The sequence below is a fragment of the Artemia sp. Qi Xiang Cuo genome, chromosome 19, assembly GCF_049724085.1.
Source record: "Artemia sp. Qi Xiang Cuo chromosome 19, ASM4972408v1, whole genome shotgun sequence".
Classification (NCBI taxonomy): Eukaryota; Metazoa; Arthropoda; class Branchiopoda; order Anostraca; family Artemiidae; genus Artemia; species Artemia sp. Qi Xiang Cuo.
The window spans coordinates 60,519,948-60,547,745 of NC_142812.1; the positions used below are offsets into that span (position 1 = coordinate 60,519,948).

A 27,798-nucleotide genomic window follows, 5' to 3' on the forward strand; every position below is an offset into this window, starting at 1 on the left:
AAATATATGGATGAAAGTCCCAAGGACAAAATAAAACTCTTTTTGAGGCTTGTTTTCTTTTTGTTTCGTTCTTGGGACTTCATCCGCTCATGCTTTACTCTTTTATTTGCTTTTGTTCATTGAAGACGGTCAAGTGGAGGTCCCGATCAGATATATGCATTTTTATCCTTTCGTTTTTCACCGACTGAAATTATTCTCGTTTTTTTCTTCTTTATAATTTTGTTTTTCATTTTTCATGCATAGCCAGTGTTGTCATAAATTGTTTCCTCCGTTTTCGACAGCCAAAATCGAACTAGCCAAATAACCAACTGCGCACTAGAAACAAACAGCCAAATACGCACTAGAAATACGCCAAAAAGCCAAATACGCACTAGAAATACGCCCAAATGGCCTAAAAAAAGCCAAATATGCCCCATAATTAAAGGATCTCTACTTCCAGCCGAAACAGGGGTGGTAATGACGAGAAAGAACGAACGTTGGAGAACTTATTGACAAAACTCTATAATTAAACTTCTAAAAACGAAAACGACGATTGTCTAACGGTTGCTTCGAAAACTTCAAAAATATATACACTGTTTTTCTTTAGCAGTGATAAGTCTTTGGTTAAGTCTATAAAACTACTTTTACAGTTTATTCGTAATCAAAAACCCCAGAAACCGTTTAGTGGCAACTTTAATGGTAGTGAACAAGGCCGTATCCAGGGGGGGGGGGTGTTACCCGGTTTGAACCCCCGCCCCGAAATTTTTGACCGAGTCAAAAATTAGTAAAAACTTAGTAAAAATTATTAAAATAAGTCGAAAACCGAGTCGAAAATTAGTACCCCCCCACCTTCGAACAAAAATCCTGGATCCGCTCTTGGTAGTGAAACCCTATTTAGTGGCCAAGTGGTTATTTTACATTGAGTTTGACCTTTCACAGGTAAACAATTCCCTAGTCCCAACTAGGGAAACGTAAAAATTAGGTGACGCTGTCATAATCATCATCTAAAATTATTTATTCAAAAACTAAATTAACTCTTCAAAAACTAAAATGTTGAGTTGGGATGGCGATTCAAGCTCTGAGCAAGCATGAAAGGCTTTCTTGGAAAGGTTTATTTACCGATATTCAAATTTTTTTGATTACTCACCAGGAAATTCAATTTTTTTTCCAAATTTTCGATATTTCTGTTACATGGTATGTAATAGCAACCTTACGTATCTAAAACTGTATTTGGATCTTGAGACTACTTGAGAACATGCGATATTAATTGTGTTGAAGGTTTAATTTGTATTTTAGTGATGAGAGTAATAATAATTGTTTTGGCACTTTCCTTGAATAATTCCTAAATGATCGTGAGTATATAAGTATTCAAATTTATTAGTAAAAACTGTAAAATTGAAAATATTAAAATTTTAATTTCACAATGTTCTTGACAAAACTTATGATTGCTATGAATTCCTGAAACTAAGATTCCTTAATGATTAGAGTATTGTGAAGCATAAACTGTCAAATTAGATTTCAAGGTACGCTTCAATAAAGGTTGTAATTGGCATTTAATTCGTTTTTGCGTCAGTTCTGTCACACACACACACGCGAAAAAAAAACGGTAAAAAAGGGTCTGGTTGTCCTTTTTTTTGGTTCTAAAATTGGATTTTGATGAACATTTCTATTACATAAAATGACCAAGATTGGTCTGGTCAAAGTGATATAAGTTTGGCTCAAAGTATAAATTCCATTTAGTTAGGTCGTCTTTGCTTGTTTTGGGGAATTATTTAATAATATGATTATTAATGATATTTAATATTTTTAATATTATTTAATAATATGACTATTAAATGATAATTGCTTAATAAATAATTTCAGAATTATCGTGAGTCAGAATCGATACTGTTTGTCGAAAAAAATCGATACTTTTGACCTAATGACCCCAAGTAAACAGTTTAAAAACTTTTGATTTCAATAGGATGTAACATGACGCCTATTCACGAAATGTGTACTTACTGTCCGACGATATTCGACATCTGTAAGCTATATTGCAAATAGAGTTTAAGCTCGAGTTTTTGTGTAATATTTTAAGATATTCAAACTCGAATAAGAAAATTTTCAAAGTGGAGTTTCAGGATTTATAACCAGGGTACAAAAAAGAAGAAAAAGAAAAAAAAATCCAATTTTGGCGAACTTTAAAGAAAATTATGAAATATGTATTTAATGTGTTTTAATTTTTGATTGTCATAATCTGATCTTGCTGGTTTTTCAAAGATCAAAATTTTCCCATTGAAAAAAAAAAATCCTATTTTGGCGAACTTTAAAGAAAATTATGAAATATGTATTCAATGTGTTTTAATTTTAGATTTTCATAATCTGATCTTGCTGGTTTTTTAAAGATCAAAATTTTGCTATTAAAAAAAAAAAAAATCCAATTTTGGCGAACTTTAAAGAAAATTATGAAATATGTATTTAATGTGTTTTAATTTTTGATTGTAATAATCTGATCTTGCTGGTTTTTCAAAGATCAAAATTTTCCCATTGAAAAAAAAAAAATAATCCGATTTTGGCGAACTTTAAAGAAAATTATGAAATATGTATTCAATGTGTTTTAATTTTAGATTTTCATAATCTGATCTTGCTGGTTTTTTAAAGATCAAAATTTTGCTATTAAAAAAAAAAAAATCCAATTTTGGCGAACTTTAAAGAAAATTATGAAATATGCATTTAATGTGTTTTAATTTTAGATTGTCATAATCTGATCTTGCTGGTTTTTCAAAGATCAAAATTTTGCTATTAAAAAAAAAAAAATCCAATTTTGGCGAACTTTAAAGAAAATTATGAAATATGCATTTAATGTGTTTTAATTTTAGATTGTCATAATCTGAACTTGCTGGTTTTTCAAAGATCAAAATTTTGCTATTAAAAAAAAAAAAAAAAAAAAAAAAAAAAAAAAAAAAAAATACAATTTTGGCGAACTTTAAAGCAAATTATGAAATATCCATTTAATGTGTTTTAACTTTAGATTGTCATAATCTGATCTTGCTGGTTTTTCAAAGATTAAAATTTTGCTATTTAGAACCATGTCCTAAATAATCCCCTAATGGAAGTGGGTCGAAAGAAGTGCAGTGTTATATACTTACAAACTTAGTGGTGGTGGGAGAGAAAGATGTCAAAGAGGGCATGGGCAAAAGAACCCCACTTTGACAACACTGATATGGTTTTATATGTTGAAACCAGCATTACCCTGTTTGCAATTGTGTTTGTAAAATCTTTTAAGCCTTTCAAGTAGGGAAGGGGTAGGGGTAAAATTTTAAGTGATTAGCTTTTCCATCTTAAAAGTTGTAAGTTCCTGGAGAATAGAAACTTCACGAATGGATCTATGGGCCAGTTAGTACCAGGGATGGTGTTTGTAATTTCTAATTTCCATTTCTTCTCTTCTTGCAAGGCTCTGAAGACAAAGTGAAGATAAGTTATAGCAGAAGGGATTTGGATATTCTTTGAAGAGGGGGGGGGTATTGAAAAGCTGCTAAATGGAGGAAAATTATTCTAAAAATACAAGATAATGTATTAAAAATGAATGTCCAAAGGCTTCAGGGAAGGCATAGACTTAATTTGTAAATACTGCATAATTTCCCTTGGAAATCGTATGTGTTTTTCTATTTGCCTTTTAATTGGCGTATCAACGAATATAATCTGACAAGTTTTTTCAGTGGAGCGTTTGTATTCCTAATCTATTGAAAAACCCGGATCTCAGTCCCAGAGCTGCTTTAGGCATTCCAATTATAATGAGCAGACACTATATAGGCCAAAGAATCCTCGATTCACCATATGCTAATCGTAAATATATGATCGATAATATCGATAATATATGCTAATCGTAGCATATAATATATGCTTCCATAATAACTCTTGAACAAGGAAAAGAGGTGCAATTTGTCTATAGTCTATAGGATAGTCCTGATATAGTCCTATAGGATTAGGTTGTTTCTTTCTCGTGGAAAAACCGATGATTTTCTATTAACCAATAAGATTTGAACCTCCCCCCCCCCTCGTTATCTTGAACAACATTTCAAGCTTGTTGTCGTTTTGCTTTTTACGAGAAAGAGTTCTTGAGTTCTTGTAACATGAAGCTTGAAAAGTTTTTTTTTTGTAATATATATATATATATATATATATATATAATTATATCTAACATCTGGAAACTATTCAATTAAGGAAAGGCTTAAAACGTACTGGTTTAGATGTGCTAATGTTGTTAATTTTATAGTTCCATAGTTTGAGTTTTTTTTTGGTGTGTGTGTTTGCACTTTGGTCCTTATAAAACCAAGCTTGGAAAAGTACCCCCTCTGATTGAGAAACTATTCAATTTCAGAGATGTTATTTCAATTGTCCTTTTATTTCAGAAAGATAACAATTACTATCCATACCCCTTGGAGCAGGTGAGACATATTGGGTATCAATTATGCTATGCCGTAAAGTTCTTACACCAGAATCAGTTGACTCACACAGATCTTAAGCCCGAAAATATCCTCTTTGTTGATTCAGACTATGATATTTTCTACAGTAATAAAAAGGTCAGTTTTGTTTCTTTTTAATCATAATAACAAGCGAGAAGTATTAAAAAAAGAATTGCCATCAGAAGGATTCGAACCACGACCTTCTGTATTCTAGGCAGGCTACTGTATTGTTGTTCAGGTATTTTTTTTTTTATTTTATAATATATAATAATTTTTACTTTTGAACACATTCTATAATTTACTGTACTATGATTTTAATATAGTATAGCTACAATTTTAACTATAAATTTTTGTATCAAGTTTTAATATTTATTAGGTTTAATTTAAAATTTTAATATTAAGGATACCATAATTTTTATTTTAGAACGTATTCATCATTGGATGAAAAATATGTTTGTGGAGGAAAAATTGATATTTGACTTACTTCTGCAAACCTATAAGGTTTTCGACTAAAGGAGGGGCGGTGCTTTCTCTTTTTAACTCGGTTTCTTATGGTTGTAATGAGTCTACTCTGTTTTAGGCTAAACAATTTTTTCGATCCTCACAAGAAAGTAGGCCTACGGTTTCTTTGTTTTTTTATTCCTGTCGTCTGACTGGGCTCAGTGCTTGTCTTTAGAATAGCCAACAATTGACTAGGTTGCGATCATACGGGTAAATATCAAAAAGAAATCCACTGAAATAGTTCAAGTTCCATTTATTTCCATAAAATAACAATAACAGAAATAAAATCCCAAAGGGTTCAATGGCCCGTTATTTGGGAACTGACATCACAAAAAATAAATAATGTTCAAACTTGTCATATACATAGCCAACACCTCCTAAATATAAGTCTATAAGGAAAAGAAATAAACTTACCGATAGTCGCAACAAAACAGCGACCCTCCTATCAACCCTAACAATAAAAATCAGTTTAAAGTTCTCTACGTCATCGAGGATCCAACGCCAGTATAACAACAACCCCAAAAATGAAATCCATAAAACAACTAAAATAGGTTTAACATTTTCCCTTAATAAAAAACTCTTCATCTATCTCTTATAGGAACCCAATGTTCATAACTGCTGGATCTCAGCAGGAACCAAGTTCCAAGCACGCCCCGAAGTCACGACCAGACCAAAGTCTGAATGAACCAAGGGAGTAGCCGGAATCATCACATCCGCTCAATTTCGAACTGTGTACAAATTTACTTCCCCTACTAGTTTAAGTAGGACAGAAAAACAACATGGGAGATCTCCGCGGAAATATTGATATGCCAACGTAGATAGAGATATAACATAAATATCTTTAATCTTAAGGAGATCAATAGGAGTGTGTGTAGTCGACTGGAGAACTCTTACCTCATGACTTACCTCAACTCTTTCTCATGAAGAACATGAACAGGAGCAAGTACAGGAGAAAATGTAGACATCCACACAGACGAACAGTAACAAATATAAGGGAAAATGAGAGAGAATATAAAAGACGGAGTATAGAAAAAAGAAATAAACGCTTTAATTTTCGGATGATTCCAAATCCACGGGATATTTTCACTCATTGCTTAAACATGCTACTTAAACGATAAATTTTCATCCAAAGGAACTCCCAGGAATCGCAAATATTGATCCGGGGGGGGGTGACTTATGGAGCCTCTTGGTGTAGGAAGCTCAGTAATTGTGGGGCAGCTCACACCTGTACGAGAAAAAATAAGAAGGTACGACTTTTTACATTTAAAGCTAGTTGCATATCTCAGTCATTGCTTGAAGCTTTAGAATAAGGGATGATTCATCCGGAGCCGCAGCACCTAGAGTAGTGTCATCTGCAAATGCTACCAATTCTTCTCGACTATCAGATGTGAAAACCGACGTAGTCTGAGAGTAAAATTTGTGACACGGTCCACAGCAAACATTGGTAATTGGGATATTAACAATAGAGGTCATTCAAATAGATCAGAAAGAGGGTGGGCCCAAGAATCGAACTTTGGGGTAGTCCGTATTCAAATGGAGCTTGTTTGTCTGTATCTTCCGTGGCGATAGATCCGTTAGTGAGGTATGAAGAGAATCAAGACAATGCTTCCCCACTGACACCACGATGAGAAAGTTTACCAATGATGATCTTGTGTGTAAGGCTGTCGAAAGCTTTCTTTACATCAAGAAAAATGGCTGCAGGAATGAGATAAGAATCTGAAGATCGTTGTATAAACTGAAGAAGTTTATTGCAAGCATGTTCTGTAGAATATCTTGCGCGAAACCCAAACTGATGTTGATGGAAAAAAAATTGCTTTGAGAAGTTTTCATAAATGTTGCTCACAGACGTTTGAGCATTGGCCTTTCAAATATCTCAGAGAACAGTGACAAAAGACAGATCGGCCTATAGTTTCCAGGATCCTCGCGGTCACCTCCTTTAAAGAGAGCTATCACGCGCGCCAATTTAAGACACTGGTGGAATACTCCTAGTTGAAATGACCTATTAATCAAATGGCAAAGTGGGGTGATAATCGATGGAAGGATAAGTTTTATTACTTTAGCAGAAAGCTTCATCGGAATGACGTTATAGTCATCATCGGAATGACGTCAAACTTATAAGAACTTCGTTCTTTAGAATTTTTTCGGGTACCCAAGATCGAACAATTTGGGTGGGGCTTTTCCAGATTTTCAAGGTAATTCCTTCCTCTTTTCCTCGGTTCTTTTAAACTTTTTCCTCAGGGCAAATTGTTTGTCTTTTATTTCTGATACGTCTTCAGGGTATTTATGAAAGAACAGTTTTCAAACGAGGGTGTGTCATGTTGACGCGTATTGCTCCCTAGCTCCCTTACAGATGTCGTATTGCTCCCTTACAGATGTCCCACTGGCATCGTTTTATTTTTTATTTTTATATTTTTTTTAACACCCTCTATTAGCGCTAGTTTAGTTAGTACTTCAGGTTCAAATAAAAAGAACCAACATATACACATGCTGTAATTCTCTGGCTACTTCATTTCATTCCTCATGCTTGCTGTTGTTCAATTAAGACTACTTAATTTTGTACTGTTGTATTGTATGATATGAAATCTATTGCACAAAAGGCCACAGGGCAATGACAGCCGACAAAATAACAACATTTCATTGAATATATCAACAACGTTAACAAATTGCTAAAAAAAATAAAAAATTAAAAATTATACCCTACTATAGGGTATGCGTATACCTCTGTAATACCCACTACCTCTATTGACCCTACAACTACATCTATACCTTTTTAATACCCTACTAACTCTATATGCCTTACTACTGCTTCTTTATACCTCTATATACCATCTACTACCTCTGTATAGCTGTATAATACCCTAGTATAGAGTATACCTCCACAAATGGGATATTATAGTAAGCCTTTAATGCCCTACAATTTTCAGCTCTTCATATTTCCGACAGCCAACGATATTATCTCTTAAATCTTTCAATGTTTCGAACTCGCTATTCAAATCGGACAGACTCCCTTCTACATCCAAACATCGGATGTGAACTTGGATTTTTTTTTCTAACCTTACCAATATAGATTCCTCTTTTGTCAAGAGGCGAACAATATGCCCTTAATGGAATAGTCCATCTTATATACAACCTCTTATAACACCTCTTTGTAACCTTAAGGTACAAAGGGCCCCGTTTTGCCCTCTAGATCCATCCTGAAACCCACGATTTTCTAAGAATTATTAAAAACACAATAAAATTTCAAAAATTACAAAAGGATTATAACCGTTGGATTATTTATTTGAAATTTTGGGCCCCTAAACTTTCTGTGCCTCTGCCCGCTAAAACCGCCTCCGGGTACACCTGCTTTGGTGCGATTTTTTAGTTTATTTTTCGATGAATTTCCACCTATATTTCTTTTTTTTTCAATTTTTCACCTGGTAGCCTACTACCAAAACCTGCATAACTGCACATGTAAAATTTCTGTTTTTGAAAATTGAATTTCGCCCACCTTAATAATCCTCAGAATGAGAAGCTAGGCAGGGGAGAATACATGAATTTACCAATTCAAAAAAATATCCAACTCAATCCAGAGACATCAACTCCAAGAAAAACCGGAAAAAAACTTAATTACTAACTAGAAAATCTCTAACATAATTTTTTAACATACCAAACGAGTGGCAGCTTCGTGCACACAGGGACCGTGTTCCAAATCCTGTTGCAAGTTGTCTGAGGGTTGAAGTCAGACATCACTGAGGGAGTATGAAGAATCTATAAATTGCTGGAAGTGCGGAGATGATAAGTCGATTGATAAGAAACAAAAGATATATTATTACATAGAGCAGCATGACGATGGCCGTACAACTGTAAAAAGATGAAAGAAGAACAAGAAAGAAAATAGAGAGATTTCAAATCAAGCAAGGGTTTAAGTGAAGATCGGTCAGTTTCCTTAATAAGAGTCCTTGCTTTATCATAAAGTTTTGAAAGTGGCATCAGAGACGAGGGAAAAGTTGACATCCAAATAAGAGAGCAATATGAAACATAAGACTAAACTAGGCTCTAGAACAAGATTCTAAGAATCGACCCTGGAAATATATGTTTGAGCTTTCTAAGGATTCCAAGACTCCTGGAGACTTTTCATTTTAATCAGGTCAATATGATGCTTGAAAGAAAGATTTTCGTCAAGCAAGATGCCTAGGAATCAAACGTAACGATCCTTAAGTCTACTTAGAGAACATCTTGATGCGTGTATTTCATTGAAACTCTGGAGAAAGTGAGAAAAAATTACTTCCCGGCATTTAAGGGAAGATAATTTACATGAAACCATTGGATAACCCTTTCAAAAAGGGCATTTATCTTTGAACGTAGATCAGACTCAGTTCTACCAGCTGTGCCAAGAGTACTGTCATCAGCAAAAGCAATAAGTGCATCTGGTAAGGACGAACTCCTGTCACGATTAGTGATGGATGCTGGTTGACAAAGCCGACAGCAAATGGTAAGTTTTAAATTTTGAAATTTGAAAAGAAGATCAGACTCAGTTCTACCAGCTGTGCCAAGAGTACTGTCATCAGCAAAAGCAATAAGTGCATCAGGTAAGGACGAACTCCTGTCACAATTAGTGCTGGATGCTGGTTGACAAAGACGACAGCAAATGGTAGGTTTTAAATTTTGAAATTTGAAAAGAAGATCAGACTCAGTTCTACCAGCTGTGCCAAGAGTACTGTCATCAGCAAAAGCAATAAGTGCATCCGGTAAGGACGAACTCCTGTCACAATTAGTGCTGGATGCTGGTTGACAAAGACGACAGCAAATGGTAGGTTTTAAATTTTGAAATTTGAAAAGAAGATCAGACTCAGTTCTACCAGCTGTGCCAAGAGTACTGTCATCAGCAAAAGCAATAAGTGCATCTGGTAAGGACGAACTCCTGTCACAATTAGTGACGGATGCTGGTTGTGTGTGTGTGTATGTATATGTGTGCAATATGTAAAATAAATACATATAACGAATATATTTAATCTATTCTTTAAAACTCCATTCATTTCAAGTTTTACTGAAAATCAATTTGCTTAACAAATGTTGTAATTAATTTATTTGGATTTCAGTAACGTCCAATTTATATTTAAATTATTTGGTTATTTGTATTTAATTTAGTGTAATAGAGAAATGGATATGTTATACCTTGTTAAAATCCCAGTCATGTTTATATTTTCTTTGTAGGTGCGTGTTTGATACGTTTTCTTTGTAATTTCTGTTTGTGTTGTTGTTTTTTTCCTATACAAATGGGGCTCAACTTACCACCCCCTGTTTTGCAGATTAGATTATAAAATATATTAGCTTTTGAACCACCGCTTGGGGACCAAAATTTAATAAACCGTATTTTTTCTTCTTAAGTTTGATTACTTAAAGCTTTAAAAAAGGGCTTTGTATAACCCTCTTCAGAGGGTTCTGAACAGAAGGATATCCATAGCAAACGTGCCTTTTGACAAGGTCATGTCTAAATTACGTCCCTGAAATAACCAGAAAAGTGCATGACCTTTGTTCATGACAAGTTTTTTTTTCTGCACTTGACAAAATGTATTGTACTGCCATCAGTAGCGTCGCTGTGACCATTAATTGATAGATCTGTGTCGCCGTTCGACCTAAATGGGCACTGATTTCTATCGGATCGTAAAGAAGTCCGAAAATGGTCAGAGAAAAAATATATATAAATGTTTCTTTGGCGTTTAGATTCTGCTACTGATGCTGATGATGTCTTTGATAGTCATTGTTTATTTTGTTTAAATTAAAGGCGTACATTGATTTGTCTTTTACGAAGATTTGCCCACTTCAACCTTCTAGGACTTCTTAGAAACATAAAAACAAATATAAGAAATTAGCCTTATTTTCTCAAATTTCTTTGCTAGATTCAGTGTTATTTATAACTTTTCTCTAATGTATATCACGCGGAATATTCCCTCTCTCCGTTTGTGTTTTTGTTTTCCGCGCATCTAAGACCAATGACTGGGTTGGATAAATAGAGAATTTGGGCCTGTCGATCTTGCAAATCTCAGGCAAAGGTGCAAATCCAACGAATGAACTGTTGACCAAGAGGTAAAGGTTAATCTGTTTTCCAAAAACTTTCTGGTGAACCCAATTTTCAAAAAACAGCCTTGTTTTATGCATTTTCCTGGTTGGTATTTGATGTTGTTTTCTCAAATTTCTGTGCTAGATTCAGTATTATTTATACCTTTTCTCTAATGTATATTTCGCGGAATATTCCCTCTCTCCGTTTGTTTTTATTTCCGCGCACCTAAGACCTAGACCAATTTGGGCCTGTCGATCTTGCAAATCTCAGGCAAAGGTGCAAATCCAACGAATGAACTGTTGACCAAAAGGTAAAGGTTAATCTGTTTTTCAAAAACTTCTGGTGAACCCAATTTTCGAAAAAAAAAAAATCTTCTTTACCCGACTCGGATTAAAAAATGTCCTCGATTCTTCAGAGTCATAGTTATGAATATAACTATGAATATAGTCATAGCTATAAGTAGACGGTGAGTCTTTTGTTTTCGTTATAATGTATACTATAATATGTAGCGGTACACAATCTAATAATTATTTTATACAATTATTTTATTATGTCAAAATACAATTATTATAATACAATAATTGTATGTAGCAGTTTGTGGAACCCTTTATCATAATATTATTTTCTTTTTATCTTGAAATTCAATGATTCAAAGGACCTTCTTATGTTATGGCGACCGATTTTGAGACGCTATTTGTTTCTTTGTTCTTTCAATTTACATACTTTGGCATTTTGTATCGTCAGCCAAGATCATTTTATGTTGGTTGCATAATTTGTAGAGAAGTTGGCAAGGTACCTTCAAAGAGCCGTTAAAAGTATAATTTTAGAGGAACATTCTGTTTAAGTAGGAACTAACATGAACTAATTTACTGCACAGTAAGGTATGATTGCAATCAAGTGATTCACTAACCCCCCCCCACTTTCCCCTCCTCTTGCAATTAAAGAAAATGCTTTGGTAAAGTGCTATCTTTAAGGGAGATTTCACTCATTGTAAAACCTTTTTCTTTTCGTTTTGTTCTTCTTTTGGTTTATGTCCGTTCTGGAACAACCAATTTTGCGATGTGCCTTCAGGTGGATATTAGGATATTACAATATTATTACAATATTACAGTATTCCATTGGCTTTTTCTAAGAGAAGTACCTAAACTTATTTTTTTTTTTTTAAACTGGAAAAATGTAATTTTTCCGACGATGATCAATGTATTTTTAATCGAAAAACCATGTACACACACACACACACAAAAAAAAAATATTTGCTAGATAAAAATAATTGAATCTCATTATTGGGTTATAGTAGAATTTTCGTTTTTTATTTTTAATTAAAATTTGTTGAAGAGCATAAAAATTACCAGGACTATCTAAAATGGTTAAAAAATAATATAGCTTACTATTGAATGTTTATTTGATAAAAATTGAAAGGGTCAAATCCGCGATTAAAATTTAATTAATTTTGAATCAGTTATTTAAGGATTTTATGTATTTAGAAGAGAACATTATGTAAACTAAAAAATAAAATAAAGAAACTAAATAAATTAAATAATTGAGTGAAGAGAGAAAATAGATTGGTTAAAGGATAAAGCTCCTCCAGAGCATATACTAGTGCATAGGGCGTCGAATCGACGTTTCAATTGCTAGATCTCCTTTGTAGGGACAAGTAGCAAGCCTGCCGCCTGACCCTGCTGCAGCGGGCATATATTCCTGAGCCTCGTATTGTTAAGCAGAGCTTGTGCAGCGAAATGAATTAATAGGCTTATTTCTCTTGTATAAAGTTAATCCTGGAGGGGTCTATCCCCATTCTAAAAAAAATTCTTGTGGCTGCACAGTAATTGCAAATGGCATAAAAATCTGTATCCCTGTTTTTGGTGCTGCAAATATAAGTAGTGTTAAAAAAAACTAAGAGGTAAAATACAAAAAACAAGTAATAAATGCCGAAAAATGAATTAATTTTAGATAAATTTTTTTTTTAGTTAGACTGTATATAGCAAATGCCAAATTTTTCACTAACTTTTGGAAAACGCAGTCAAAATCGTATCTAATGGGCACTTTAAATAATCACTCTGAAGTTATGTAGGGGTGACAAGTGAGGTTCGAATACTTTTTTTTTGTTATAAAAGAGTGAACTTAAGATTAAAATAAAATCCTTATTATTATTATTATATATTTCAGAAACGGGACATTCGACGTGTTAAAAGAACGGATGTCAAATTGATTGATTTTGGAAGTGCAACATTCGACCATGAACATCACTCGACTATTGTTTCCACAAGACACTATAGAGCTCCTGAAGTTATATTGGGTTTGTTCAATTTTATATATTTTTTTTTCTATGTCCTTTGCTTTAGGGGGGGGAGGGTTCTCTCTAAAGTATTTTGAAGACTAAGCTTGTTGTCATCTGCTTGGAGTTAGCCTTTTTTTCTTTTTCCCTCGTTTTCAAAAATGTTGCTGTGGGCTGTCATGGCTTCAAGTTTGTGTCTTCATTTTTCAGAAATTAGGGCTGACTAATGGTTCCTAATTTTTTGTGTTTATTTGTTTCACCTGAAATGTTGCTAAAAGTGTTTGCTTCATTTTTCGCAAATTAGGGCTGACGACTAAAGGTTCCTAATTTTGTGTGTTTATTTGTTTCCCCTATAATGTTGCTTTAGAGGGTATCTGGCCTGTTGTAATCTGGTTTAAATTTTTGTTATTAATGACCTACGTATGTACGTTTATTTTACCTTTTGGCCATTACTGAACCTCTTATAAGAAACCTCTCAGGTAACGAACCTCTTAGAGGTAAACGGTGTTAAAATTCAGATCATTTACTCGCGGTTATTAATTTAATAAGTATATAATAACCGTCTTAAACCTCTTGAGTTAATTAGTAATCTTCTGCATCTTGGTGGTTAAAACTTATTTGTTTTAAGAATAATAATAATTAATTTCTTTCTTCTTTACACACAAGATAAAATGCACATAGAGGAGTATATTAGGGACTAGAGAAAGAACACATTCTTCACAAAAAAAAAAAAAAAAAAAAAAAAAAAACGACGTACAAAACATCAAAGAGTATTTATTCTCATATGTAACGGCATATCTCCTAGAGTAAAAAAACAACAACACGATATTCACCAGAAAAAAAATAATGGTAATATCTTAACATGCAAGATATATTTGCTCGGCAGCGATAGTAATAAAAAAGGAAAAAAAAAGTTAAATCATAACTTAACACATACAAGTTACATCAGCTTGACCTTTTACTGCTTAAAGGGAAATTCCCTTTAAATCTTTAAAGGAAAATCCCCTTTTTAAATCTTTTAAGGGAAATCCCCTTTTTTGCTGCTTAAAGGGAAACTTTATCTGATCGGTTACTAAGAACAATAGCATCTTCACAATAGCACCAATAGCACCATAGCACCATAGCACAATAGCACCAATAGAACAATAGCACCATCTTCACAAATTCCAAAAGGAGAATAGCGCTTAGGTTGTTCTCGTCTATATCGGTATCTGGAGGGAATAGTTGCAAAAAAGAAAGGATTCAGGAGTCTGGGAAAATATATGGAGTGTAAAGGACGAAATATAAAGCCAACCTGATGTTTTTTTTAGCCAATTGACCCTTGACCTTAGCAAGTAATTCACAAGTTTTTCTCAGCTTATCCTTCAAAGCGCTAATACTAGGTGTTCTTGTAGCTTCAATAGATACACCAAATGGGAAACCAAGATATTTTAGTGAAAGGGTTACAGCGGTACCAACGTGAATAGGACAAATTGCAGATTGCTGGGGACCAGAAAAAACGAAAAAAACTTTTCAAAGGGGCCAGAGAGCCCAACATCGCGTAACCCAGTGTAAACAATATCCGCAGCAAGTTGTATCTGCCTTAAGGTCGTTAGACATAAGGAGAATGTTATCGGCGTAAGAAAGTTAACTTCAGTCTATGTGTGAGACCTATAATAAAGATTGAATCAAAAGTATTATGAACCTGAAAAAAATATAATCCTCTCCCCAAATGTTACATTTTCTGTCTTCTAGTGAAAGAGGGGAGGGAGGGGGAGGGGTATTGCCATGCTCTATAGGTGCTATTTCTTTCATTTGCTACTAAATATATAAATGGTGCTTCCATACATTCTGGTTTTGGCTTAAATCAACTTTAGCTTTCAATAGGAACCAGGTAGTAATCAAGTTTTTTTTATTATTATTAGTATAAAAGCTAAAATTTATCATCGAATGAATTTTTATTTTGATGGAATTCTTATAAGCAAATAAAATTACTGAAACTTATTAATTTTTTAGGATGAACGGTGACAGCCTTGTGATGAATGGTCTTTGGTTATGTTAGTCCATAGTCTTAGTTTCTCTAGAGCCAGGGTTCACAACTTGGGGCGTAAGCCCCACCGGTATGGCATGGCAATATTCGGGGGGGGGGGGTATAGGTAGGATGTTCACCATTCGGCTGACTATACTTTAGAAAAAAAATTATGTGTGACGTCACGTTCAGATGCATTTAAAGATAAAAAAAGGTACATGATGGTGTTGCAATAACATAAAGTATAAAATATGCCTAGAGGACGACCCGAAAAGAGATTCCATGTTAATGACCTTTTAAGTTTTCTTCAGATAAATAATATGTAAAGTTTTTAATAATAGGTTTTAAATATCACGAAAGGGCATCAGGATTTTAAAAATGCCTAGGTGGGGTATTGCCCAAAATTGATTGGAATTGGGAACCACTGATCTAGAGCCACTGAGGTACATAGGATGCTGACGAAGCCCCCTACTTATCCGGAAGGGATGCTGCAGCAGTGACATTTTCGAGACGTTGTTGCCAGTTCTTTCTTAAAGGGGTGTTAATAATTCTTCATTCTGGCATGGAACAACGTGTCATTTTAATGATGCCGGTGACAGGCGGAGTAATTTTTAAATCCTTATTCGAAAGATTACCCTTATGAGTGAATAAAATTAAAAATCCATCATGAGGAATGCCCTCATGATGCCCTTTTGATGAGGAATACCCCAAAAAAAGATGAAGAGTGGACTTAGTTTCTGACAGGCTTAACTATAAATGTTTCCCCACTGTTGCTTCGGAATAACATAGAACCATCAGTTCTGATTTTTCAGGTTCTGCATAATTGTCTTGAAAGTCAAAGTAAATTCACAACACCATCCAGGGGTGCCTCCTTCCTTCAAGGTTTTGAAACAAAAACCCTTTTAGTATTTTCATTAAGACCCCCCCCTCCTAGATCTTGAAAAATACCATTTTATCTTAATTAATAAAAAAAAATGAACGAAAACACTTTTCCCCCTCCCTGCTATATTTCGTGTATTGGGGTCTTTGATGTTATTTCATAGTTAAACGCATAATTGGTAGAATCTGTGTATCGTATTAAAAGTTGAAGGCTTTTTTATTTATATAGTTATTAAATTGTGGTCAGGTTTGCGACGTATCAGCCTTGCGACGTATCAGCGATATGTTGACGTAGTAGCACTGTTCAAAACTTATGAAATGACTCTTTCCTTGTAAAGGCTTTATGGTGTAAAAAAAGGGAGGGTGGTGTGTATAAACATTTTATTAAAAAACTAACTCAAAAAGAAAAAGAAAAGACGAAACAAAAGTTCACTGGTTTATTCTGTATGTTAAATTTATGTCTTTTTTTATACTTAATAATTTCAGATATTGGATGGTTATAGCCTTGGGGCGTCTGGTCCGTTCGATGTATCGTTTCTAGCTATATTCTGATGTAGAATTATTCCAAACTTGTTACAACACTTTTCCCTTAAAATGTTCAATTGCCTGTAAAAAAAAGGGGGGGGGGGAGGGAGCAGACATATAAACTATTTAAACACATGCCAACATGAATATGTTAGCCGTTTTGTTCTATATTAAAGTTGTTTCCCTGTCATTCCACGCAAATTAACGGTCCTGTGTCAATTCTAAACTCTTGGTCAACCTGCCTAAGACCATATGCGGGTATGCTTTGTTTGCCTCTCATTCCAGGCAATCTAACGCTCCTAAGTCAATTTTAAATTCTTGGTGAACCTGCCTGAGACTCTAGGCAGTCGTGCCTTTCCAAAAGCTAACACAAGTATTTGTCCAATAAGAGTCATACTTACTCCCGCCGTTTACCCGTGCCATTTAAACAAACACTTGGAAAACTATAGGCTTCACCGTCCGTTCGCCTGCGAGTCTGGGGGACTTGTTGGTCTTGTGTCAATCCTATGACACGGTATTCCACCTTTAGACTACAAGCGGCCAAGCCTTATTAGGCTTAGATTTCACTTGTTCGCCGCCTGTGAGTCCAAGCAAATTCAGTCCCAGATTTTGTATACAAGTCCAATGGACATTGTCCGTCACGCATCAACCCAAAATTAATCCAATCTTTCGTTTTTGTTTTGATGGAATTCTTATAAGCAAATAAAATTACTGAAACTTATTAATTTTTTAGGATGAACGGTGACAGCCTTGTGATGACTGGTCTTTGGTTATGTTAGTCCATAGTCTTAGTTTCTCTAGAGCCAGGGTTCTCAACTTGGGGCGTAAGCCCCACCGGTAGGGTTATCGTAAATTCGGTGTATCGTAAATTCCTAGATACTTACTGGGAGGCTTTCTGATCATATTTACAAGCCTACTAATGCCCTACAACAAAAAAAGTCACCTGTTCTTTCGTGGTTTGACAAATTTTTCAGTACCCCTAAACGGAACGTAAAGTACTTACTTTACACAACCAGTTCACAAACAGACACTATTTACTCGATGGACGCCATTTCCACACTGACTGACGAAGATAATAATCTAAAGAACCATCTAGATCTAGAATTTTTTCAGATGTTTTCGTCACACCGCTTGTCGTCAAAAGTCAAAATAAAATTTTTTCCATGATTGTGTCAATGTCACCCCTGATTATCTGTCTCACTCCGGTTGACGGTTCTGTTCAAAACTTATCACATGACACTTCTCCTTGCAAAGGCTCTATTATAGGTAAAGAGAAGAGGGTGGTGGAGATAAACACACTATTAAGACACTTACTCAAAAAGAAACTAAAAAAAAATGAAAATATAAGCTAGCTGGTTTACTTTATAAGTTAAGTTTATGTCATTTTTTATGATTAATAATTTCAGAGGTTGGGTGGTGACAGTCTTGTGCTGTCTGGTCCATTCGGTGTATCGTTTTTAGCTATATTCTGATGTAAAATTGTTCCAAACTTGTTACAACACTTATCCCTAATAAGGCTCAATTGCCTGTAAAATAGGGGGGGGGGTGGAGCAGACATATAAACTATTTAAACACATGCCAAAATGAATATGTTATCTGTTTTTTTTTTTTTCTATATTAAATTTTGAAGTATTTTCTTATGATTGTTAATATTATAGGTTGGGTGGTCACAGCCTTTTGACGTTGTGTTAGTGGGGTTGATATACCCCCTTAATACTACTACTGCTAACAACTCACTGCAGCTTCAAGCCGCCTGAGACTGACAGTGTTGCGCACACTTCTTCTCCGTCCTAATCTGTTTAATGCCTATCTCTTTACACCCTCCCAGGAAGCTTCCATTTCCCTTAAATCTTTCTTTATGACATCCTTTATGGCAATTTATTTGCCAAAGTATTTGGCAAAAAATTGCCAAAAAAAGAATATGTTATCTGTCTTTTCTATATTAAAGTTTGATGGTTTTCTCATAATTATCAATTTCAGAGGTTGGATGGTCACAGCCTTGTGACGTCTGGTCAATTGGATGTATCATGTTTGAGTTGTATTTGGGTGTAACATTGTTCCAAACTCACGACAACCGTGAGCATTTGGCAATGATGGAAAGGATCCTTGGTCCCATATCCTATAGAATGGCAAGGAAAACTAAGACCAAATACTTCTATCATGGTCGACTCGAGTGGGACGAAAAGAGTTCTGCAGGACGATATGTTAGAGAGAACTGTAAACCTTTAAAAGTAAGTTATTTGTGTTTTTCAGGGATAAGTGGGTCGTCCTCTCAAGCAAAAAAAACGAAAAAGAGTTCTGCACGAAAAAAGTGCAGACGAAAAGGACTCTGCAGGGCGATTAGTTAGAGAGCACTGTAAACCTTTAAAATTAAGTTATTTATGTTTTACAGGGATAAAAAAAGTGATATAAAAGGTAAAACAATTCAGAAAATTGTTCATTAACAAGGGTATTTACTTATTTATAATGTATGAGGGGGGAGTTCTCCTCTTGAAGGGAATCTCCTCTGTGTATGCTTTAAAGGTTCTATGGGAGGTGGAGTTAGGAAGCTACAATCACTAAATAAATAGAGTGGTATTACAGCCACAAGTTCTTAAGCTATTCTAAAACGGCGCTAGTCTTTTTTATAAATTAATTAAAAAACTTTCCTTAAAAAAAAAGTCTTTTTTTTATAAATTAATTAAAAAAACTTTAGAAATTAAATAAACAATCAATGCGAACAAACATACAATATATATTAATGTAAATAAATAATTTAATCTTAAAATGAGTAAGACATAAATTGAATATGCAAATCAAGTTTGAATTGAATAAAAATAACTACAAACAACAGTTTGGTTATCGCCTCACTGCAGAAGCCTAAAACCTACTGCGTCATTGGCGCTTTACTGAAAACGAATTATATTACAAATGTTTTCTTTTGTACTTAATATTGAAGATAAGTATTACAATTACAGTAAAATTTTTAACTGATGAGCTTTCAGCAATTAATATCATCATACATAAAACATTCAGTTTAATCTATTAGTTCTTTCTAAGATTGGTCAAGACAAATATAGTTTCACTACAAACAAAATTTGAATATTGCCCCCTTCTTTAACCGTAAAAACCTAAATACTTCTGCGTCATTGGCGCTTCACTGAAAACGAATTACTCGTATATTACAAATTTATTCTTTTCCAGTTCTCACAACATTGAAAATGAAAATAAAAATTACAGTGAAAAAAAAAATCTTGAACTGATGGGTCTTTCAACAATTAATATCATTATATATATAATATTCAATTTGATTTTGTTTATACTTTTCAAGACTGTTCAAGACTCATATAGTTTTCAGTAAGCCGCCAATGACGCAGTAGGTTTTAGGCTTCTGCAGTGAGGCGATACCCAAACTCTTGTTTGTAGTTATTTTATTCGATTCAAACTACGTTTAATAAAATGGCTGTCTTAAAATTTTGATTGGAAGTGTTTGGGAAAAAGGTGGGCGTGAGAGGGGGGTTAGTTGCCCTCAAATCACTTTCGACTGTTGAAAGGGCACTAGCCCTTTGAATTTCCAATCGAATGAGCCCTTTTTGAAGTTTCTACGACAACGCCTTCTATAAAAACCTTATATAAGGTTTTTATAAACCCTATAAAAACCATGTTCCGCGTAATTTCAACTACGCGGAACAAAATGGCTATCTCAAAAATTTGATTGGATGTGTTTGGGGGAATGATGGGCGTAGTGGGGGGGGGGGGCTAGTTGCCCTCCAATCACTTTCAACTATTAAAAAGGGCACTAGCCCTTTGAATTTCCAATCGAATGAGCCCTTTTTGAAGTTTCTACGACACCGCCTTCTATAAAAACCTTATATGCCCCCAGGGCATAACTTAAAACCCTTGCCCTAAGGGCTGTGGTGGAGTGTCCTCCTCAAAAAAATATTTTCTATCTGGAATGGCTATCTCAAAATTTTGAGTGGATGTGTTTGGGGGAATGATGGGCATGGGGGGGGGCTAGTTGCCCTCCAATCACTTTCGACTATTAAAAAGGGTACTATCCCTTTGAATTTCAATTCTAATGAACCTTTTTTGAAGTTTCTACGACAATGCCTTCTATGAAAGCCAAGTACGCCCTCAGGGCATAGCTTAAACCCGTTGCCCCGAGGGTTGTGGAGGAATGTACTTCTCAAAACATGTTTTATATCTGGAAATCAACTATGCTGAACAAAATGGATATCTTAAAATTTTGATTGAATGTGTTTGGGGAAATGATGGGCGTGGGGGGGGGGGGGCTAGTTGCCCACTAATCACTTTCGACTATGAAAAAGGGCACTAGCCATTTGAATTTCCAATCGAATGAGCCTGTTTTGAAGTTTCTACGACAATGCTTTCTATAAAAAACCGTATATGCCCCCAGGGTATAACTTAAAACTCTTGCCCTGAGGGTTGTGGGGGAGTGTCCTCCTCAAAAATATATTTTCTCTCTGGAAATCAACCACGGTGAACAAAATGGCTATCTCAAAATTTTGGTTGGATGTGTTTGGGGGAATGATGGGTGTGGGGGGGGGCAGTTGTCCTCCAATCATTTTCGACTATTAAAAAAGACACTAGAACTCTCGATTTCCAATCAAATGAGCCCCCTTTGAAGTTTTTAATCGGGATCGTGACGGAATTCACGGTCCCTGTCTGGTTATAATAGAAACAATAGGACGAGATGATGGAAATAGAAATAGAAAATGGATGAACTAGAAAAAGAAAGAAAGATGAAATAGAAAATGGCGAAAAAAACATTAATTCGTTAGTCTAAACAAAAGACCAGTATAATTACTTAAAACATCACTATCTAAAAAGGAGATGCCGTGGATGAAAACTGATTTTTCGGTTGTATTTTGGAGTATGTTTCTACTCGTTTTCTGTAAACCCAGAAATAAGTTTCTGGGATTAACGTTTCCGGGAATAAATTTCTTGATTAATGCTGAGTTACTGAGTTATTCTAAAGACTCTCCTGGCCTACTCTTCCTTGAAATTCGTCTAAATGAGAAAAAAAAAACTTGAATAAATAAATAAAAAATAAAGGAAATAAATAAAATAATAATAATAAATAAAAAAATAAAATAAAAAGTATATATATATATAAATAAAGTCAAGAAATTTTGCTTTGTGCGCTATTAACTCTTTTGCTTTAAAGCCAAGCTGCTTGCGTAAGAATATGTCATATGGCATGGTTAAATTCATTAGAAAGGCCGGATTACTTCTAATTTGGAAATTGGAAATTTTGTAATTAGAATTATCTATCTTACCATATCTGATCTATGGACCACACTTATACAGACTATAAAAGATTAAAAGTTGAATTTTCTGAAGATAGTGGTTGCGGGTGACTTCCAGATTCTACAAAAAGCTGCTAAATCTGACTTCTTCGTACTGCCGTAGTAATAGCTGAATCAACCGAAAATCAGCTTTGTACATACTTTTGTAGTAACTTTTACTGAACATGTTTAATGGAAATAATCACTAAGTTAATTAGAACGGCTGGATTGTTGCAACTGTCATACACCTGTCAGGCTATGAACCTGCTTCACCTGTCATATGCGACAGCTTTCATACAGAGTGTAAAAGGTATATGAGGAATTTTCTGAAGATAGTGACTAAGGATGAATTTCAAGTTCAATAAAAAGCTATTAAAATTTACTAGACTAATTTTTTCGCTCCAACTGAAGTAGTAATAGCTGGAACAACAGAAAAGCAACTTCGAATCTACTTTGAAAAATTTAATGGGCATATATTGAATTAGACCTCCATCACAATCAATGTCGGTATCACTATTAGATTAGACGGTATCAAAAATATTATTTGTGTGAATAAGAAATGGATACAATTGAAACTCCCAAATATAACGCTCTTGTATGTTTAATCAGTCCTTAGGACCCCTTGGATATCGGGGGATTTCAGTTTCAAGTTACTTATGAAGTTAATGTAAATTTAAGACAGTTTATGTCCCGGAATGAGCGCTAAGGTAAAGTCTAAGCTTCTTCTTCAACCTAATATTTTGTACTAAATATACAGGGTGTCGTCTGGGTCTCTAGGATAGTTGGATATTTATAGTTTCAAATAATAGATATTCGAAATTACATCATTTTTTTTAAATATCATCGTCAATTACATTAATAAAATAGCGTCATATTTTTGTTCATGCTGTGGAAAACAGCCCTTACTCGTTGAAGATGATATCAATCCTTCAGTTTTTTTTTTAATAACATATTTATTCAAATCGATAAAAAATATCATCTTTATTCAAATAGTATCTTCAATATGATTGTCATCATTTGTGACACCAATGCGGGTGCGTTTCAAAAAATTTGTGTGGACTCGATGGAATAAATCTACATTGCCTTCAATTTTGGTACATTCACTCTTTATTCGTTGAGTCAAGTGCATTTAATCTGTGATTTTTATAGTCTTAGAATCTATGGATGTCCTGTATTTGTCTTAAAGACAAATTGTGACATAAAAATGTGATATATGTGTGTATTAGACCCCCTTCTCTTCAAGAAGAGGGTCTTGAAGAGAAGGGAAGATAACCTCCCCAAAGATTGGTGTTTAAATCCGTTTTTTTTTGGTGAAGCCGGGTGTCGCAAAAAAGGACGCTATGCCTCAGAAATAAAATTCATGCTTGTTTATCCTCTGAAATAATTTAGCAGCATGCAATTCAGAGAGAATTAATTGTCAAAGGCTAAAATCTTTCTATTTATAATTTGTTTTGTTGTTTCATGCCAAAAATTATACACTTCTTTTATTTTATAATTGCATACGATTCATACTTTTATTTTTTCCTTTCTTTTTTTTAATTGTTTGGGCGATAAGGGAATTGAATAAACTTGTTAAATTTGTTTTTTTATCTCATTTCCTATTCTATGCCTTTGGTGGAGAAAAGATTACAGTGCCATCTATTATCGGGACTAGCAATTTTAAATGTTATCGGAGATTCTAAGTAATTAATGTTGATACAAGTATCCATACAGTTTGAAGTGGGTCCTAGTAACATATTTGATGGAGTCGGAATTATGTTTATATTATTTAAACAAAAGTCCGTTTCCTTTTTATCATGAGGCTGATATGGTGGAAAGATAGATTCTAAAATAAATCTAGGACATCTGGTGCACTTTCAGTGATTATTTAAGCAGCAAGATGATAATGTTCATAAAACAAAATGGATTTTATAGTTTTTTGTTTTTTTTTATAGAAATCACCTAGAGCTAACTTGAAAGATAGTTCTTGCCATAATAAGAGTAGTTCGAGCGTCACCTGATTGACCAACTTTTCCATATGCATCAGATTCTGACTACCCCCCCCCCCCCCCTCGTTTCATATCATTCATGTTATTTAACTCATTAATAACCACCAAGCCACTTCAGACCAACACAATTTTGCCTGCTCCTCAAACCAAACCTATTCATAGCTCCACTCTTTATCACCTAATTGAGTACCAGTTGTCTTTAAATCATTCCTTATGACATTCTCATCCCGTTCGGGAACGACCTGTTTTTCTTTTGGTCCCAGAGGGATTGCCAAAAAGCACAATCTTCAGCAATCTATATATTGTTTATATTATTTAATTTTAAACAGTAAAAACAACGACTAATAATGGTAATATTTCCAGAGGGGAAATTGTGTTTCCAGTAACCCATGAAGGGGACGAAGTGTGTTTCTAGAAGGGGAATTGTGTTTCCAGAAAGGACCCAAATTAAAGCATTGAACGACTCTCTCTTAGAATGTTTTTCGATGTTGAGAATTTCTGGCAATTTCCACTCTTATTCGTAAAAATGAAACCAGACGAATGAATTTTAAAATTTACTTTGTTTACAGAGATACCAAATGTCAGAAGATGAAGAACACTCTGAACTCTTCGATTTAATCACAAGAATGCTTGAGTATGAGCCATCACAAAGGATCAGTGTTGCCGATGCTCTTCATCATCCTTTCTTCCAGAGACTACCCGAAAACCTCCGACTAGCTGATCGAGAGCGTAGTCATTCGTTGTCCCGATGAGAGAATTTCATTGATGTTACTAACTGTCCAATTTATTGTGAACTTGACTAAGTGATATAAATTTTAAGGTGCCCAGATTTGTATCTTGGACGGCTGATAAAAGGATGGAATTCAAGTGGTTTTAATGTGTATATTTTCTTTTTATTTGTTTCTTTGGTGATTATTTTACAGATTTTTGTTCAGAGCCATACCGAGTGACAAATAAACTAGAATACCGTTCTTATTACATTCTCGCCGGACTCGCAACTAGATAGGGTCACCCGGTCACGTGAATGGTCAGAGGGCTTTTCGGCTACTTCATAGGGAGGTTACTTCGTGCTTGCCCCTCCTTCCCTGAATTTTAAAATTGTAAGTTCTCAAAAATGTCTTGTAATTTCCCAATTTTGTGCATTAGCCTCCCCCTCCCCTTAAATAGAATTTTGGTAATTTTTCCGTTTTTATCTATTTTCTTGGGAAATACATCATTCTAGATAGAATTTGCCCAGTTGGATGTGCACTCTGCATAAGTACGAGGGCTATTCAGAAAGTAGGGAATGTTTCCGTCTGACGCCGCTAGGCGCGCGGTGATCACATATGTTTTGGTGTGCACGTGTTCGTAGCTTCAGTCGGCACCCAGTCATAAGATCTAGAACATATCCGTGCTTCCCGTTTTCCCAATATTCCATCTTAAAATTTGTGCTGCAATTTCAAATCTCGCCAGTTGCGAAGTGTGGTCTGTAATACGGTTTTTGTTAGCAAAGAACGAAAAACCGATAGAAATTCATCGACAACTGTGCAAAGTATATGGCAACCACGTAATGAATAAAAGTTCAGGGCCAAAATGGGGTATCCGGTTTAAAAATAACCGAACCAACGTGCATGATGAAGAGAAAAGTGGACGCCCAAGCATTGTGACAGACGATCTTCTCGCCAAAGTTGACGGGAAGATTCGTGAAAACCGTCGCTTCACAATAACGGAGCTTTCGCTTTGCTTCCCACAAGTTTCACGGACTTTATTGTTTGAAATTGTAACTCACAAGCTTGGCTACCATAAATTTTGTGCAAGATGGGTGCCAAAAATGCTTACAGACCTCCATACAAGTTAGCGAATTGGAGAAGCCTTAACATTTCTTGACACTTCACACATGGTTATGGTTTACTGGATTGAATCGTAGCGGGTGAAGAAACATGGGTTAAGCACGTCAATTGCGGGACATAATTGCAGTCCATGGAGTGGGGGCACACAAATTCCCCTAAAACAACAAATACAATTTTGCAAACCTTGTCAGCTAGGACGATTATGGCGACTGTTCTTTGGGATAGGCAAGAAATGCTGCTTATTGACTTTCTCGAGTGTGGTGCGACAATCAGCTCTGATCGGTACTGCCAAACATTGCGCAAGCTTAGAAGAGCAGTGCAAAACAAGTGCCCAGGAAAGTTATCGTCAAAAATTTTGTTTTTCATGACAATGCCCGACCTCACACGGCAAACTTACTGTCTCATTCAAATGGGAAATTCTCCCACATCGCCCCTCCCAGAATGACTTACCACCGACTGGTTTTCATTTTGTCCCACATTTTAAGAGATTGCTTGCGGAACGGCGTTTTTTTTTAGACGACGAGCGCCGGGCGGGCGTCACTGAATGGCTGAGATTGAACATGGCGGATTTATGTGACGAAGTACGTTAAAAGCCTGTCCAACGGTAATATAAGTGTCTTTATTTTTTTGGTGATTATGTAGAAAAGTAGCATTTTAGTCACTCTTTTAGATGGATATAATAAAATATTCTTCCTGTACCTTCTGTTTGCTTTATTACCAAATTTTCAATAGTTTCTGAATAACCCTCGTAGTATGTTGCAAAGTATCGACCTTCAGTAAAAGGGAAACACTAATGTTAGCACTTATTCTGTACCTTTTTTATTCGTTCTTCTTTCTCCTCTCTAGCATAGAAGAAGAACCCTTTCCTCCTCTCTAGCATACCTACCATATAATTCATGAAGAAGACTAGAGGAAGAAACATTGCAAAATTGTAGCCAAATAAAATTCTTGCTATTGAAAAGAATTGTCGATTTCATCTTTACCAAAATAAAAATAAAATTTAGTATTAACGTAGGTGAATTGGAAAGATCCCCCCGTCCCCTGGACCCACCCTAGGCTTATTCATACCTGAAAATCACAATTTTTTCAAGATTTTCTTTTTTGTTTCAAAACAACGAAGTTAATGGGACAGTCGAACATTTTCGTCAGTGTTGTCACGGTGAACTGTTAAAATAAATAAGCAAACTAATTAGTTTGACTAGGTTTTTCATCCATGAACATTCAAACATAAACAATTTGTCAAAAGCAATTAAATTTTCAAATGAAAGCTAGTCCTTCTTAATCTGTTCGGTGCCATAATAATTTTAGCCTATTGCTCGCTAATTTATTACCCACATTTCGTTTGAACCAGCTATTGTCAAAAATTACATAGCTGCATGTGAGACCTTTTCTAATTATAATTATATTCCCGGCTTTCCTTTTATATATATATATATATATATATATATAATAATTTCCTTAGAGATTATTTCCTTAGAGAAAAACAAGTTTTCAATAAATTAAACCAAGAGCTCTAACTAAATCTATATTTGAAGCTCTAAATCTATAGCTGAAATTATATTGGCAGTTCACAAAACCTTACATTGCCAGCAAGTTCTACCATGCCTATGAAATTTTTATTGAGAAGTACTCACCAAAAATAATAAATCATCAATAAGCTCATTGCACGGGCCAGGAACATTGGACGTGCATCTGGGTTTCAACTAGAATTGTCATTTTAAAGCATACATCGAAAGATCACAACCAAAAACAAGCCCCTGAACTGCACGACCAGTTCCACCAGCTGAAGAGGGGACGGGAAGCTTCAGTTCTATGTCGGTATTGTATATGTCAGCAATATCGGGAAGCTCAGGAAACATGAATTTAACCCCCTGTTTGCGAAGACAGTTAACCCTCACGAACTGCTTTTCTACAACACCAACAACTTTGCCAACATAATACACATGGCCTTTCTTCTTTCCTTACTTGCACTTGACAAGAACAAAGTCTCCGGTTTGAATGTCCTTGTCTACCTCATCCTTATCAACCTCGTGGAGGT

General features: G+C 34.9%; 1 protein-coding gene across 3 annotated transcripts in view; it reads left to right on the forward strand.

The window, feature by feature from the left end:
• LOC148941074 (uncharacterized) overlaps nucleotides 1–24,906 on the forward strand; it is a 60,964-nt gene extending 36,058 nt beyond the window's left edge. For all 3 annotated transcript variants that reach the window (XM_089104786.1, XM_089104784.1, XM_089104785.1), the window contains exons 7-10: nucleotides 4,371–4,541; nucleotides 13,135–13,264; nucleotides 18,636–18,886; nucleotides 24,501–24,906. In XM_089104786.1, the coding sequence (XP_088960912.1) occupies nucleotides 4,371–4,541; nucleotides 13,135–13,264; nucleotides 18,636–18,886; nucleotides 24,501–24,683 (735 nt within the window). In that variant the 3' untranslated portion in view covers nucleotides 24,684–24,906. The remainder of the gene's footprint in view (nucleotides 1–4,370; nucleotides 4,542–13,134; nucleotides 13,265–18,635; nucleotides 18,887–24,500) is intronic.
• The last annotated feature ends 2,892 nt before the right edge of the window (nucleotides 24,907–27,798 follow it).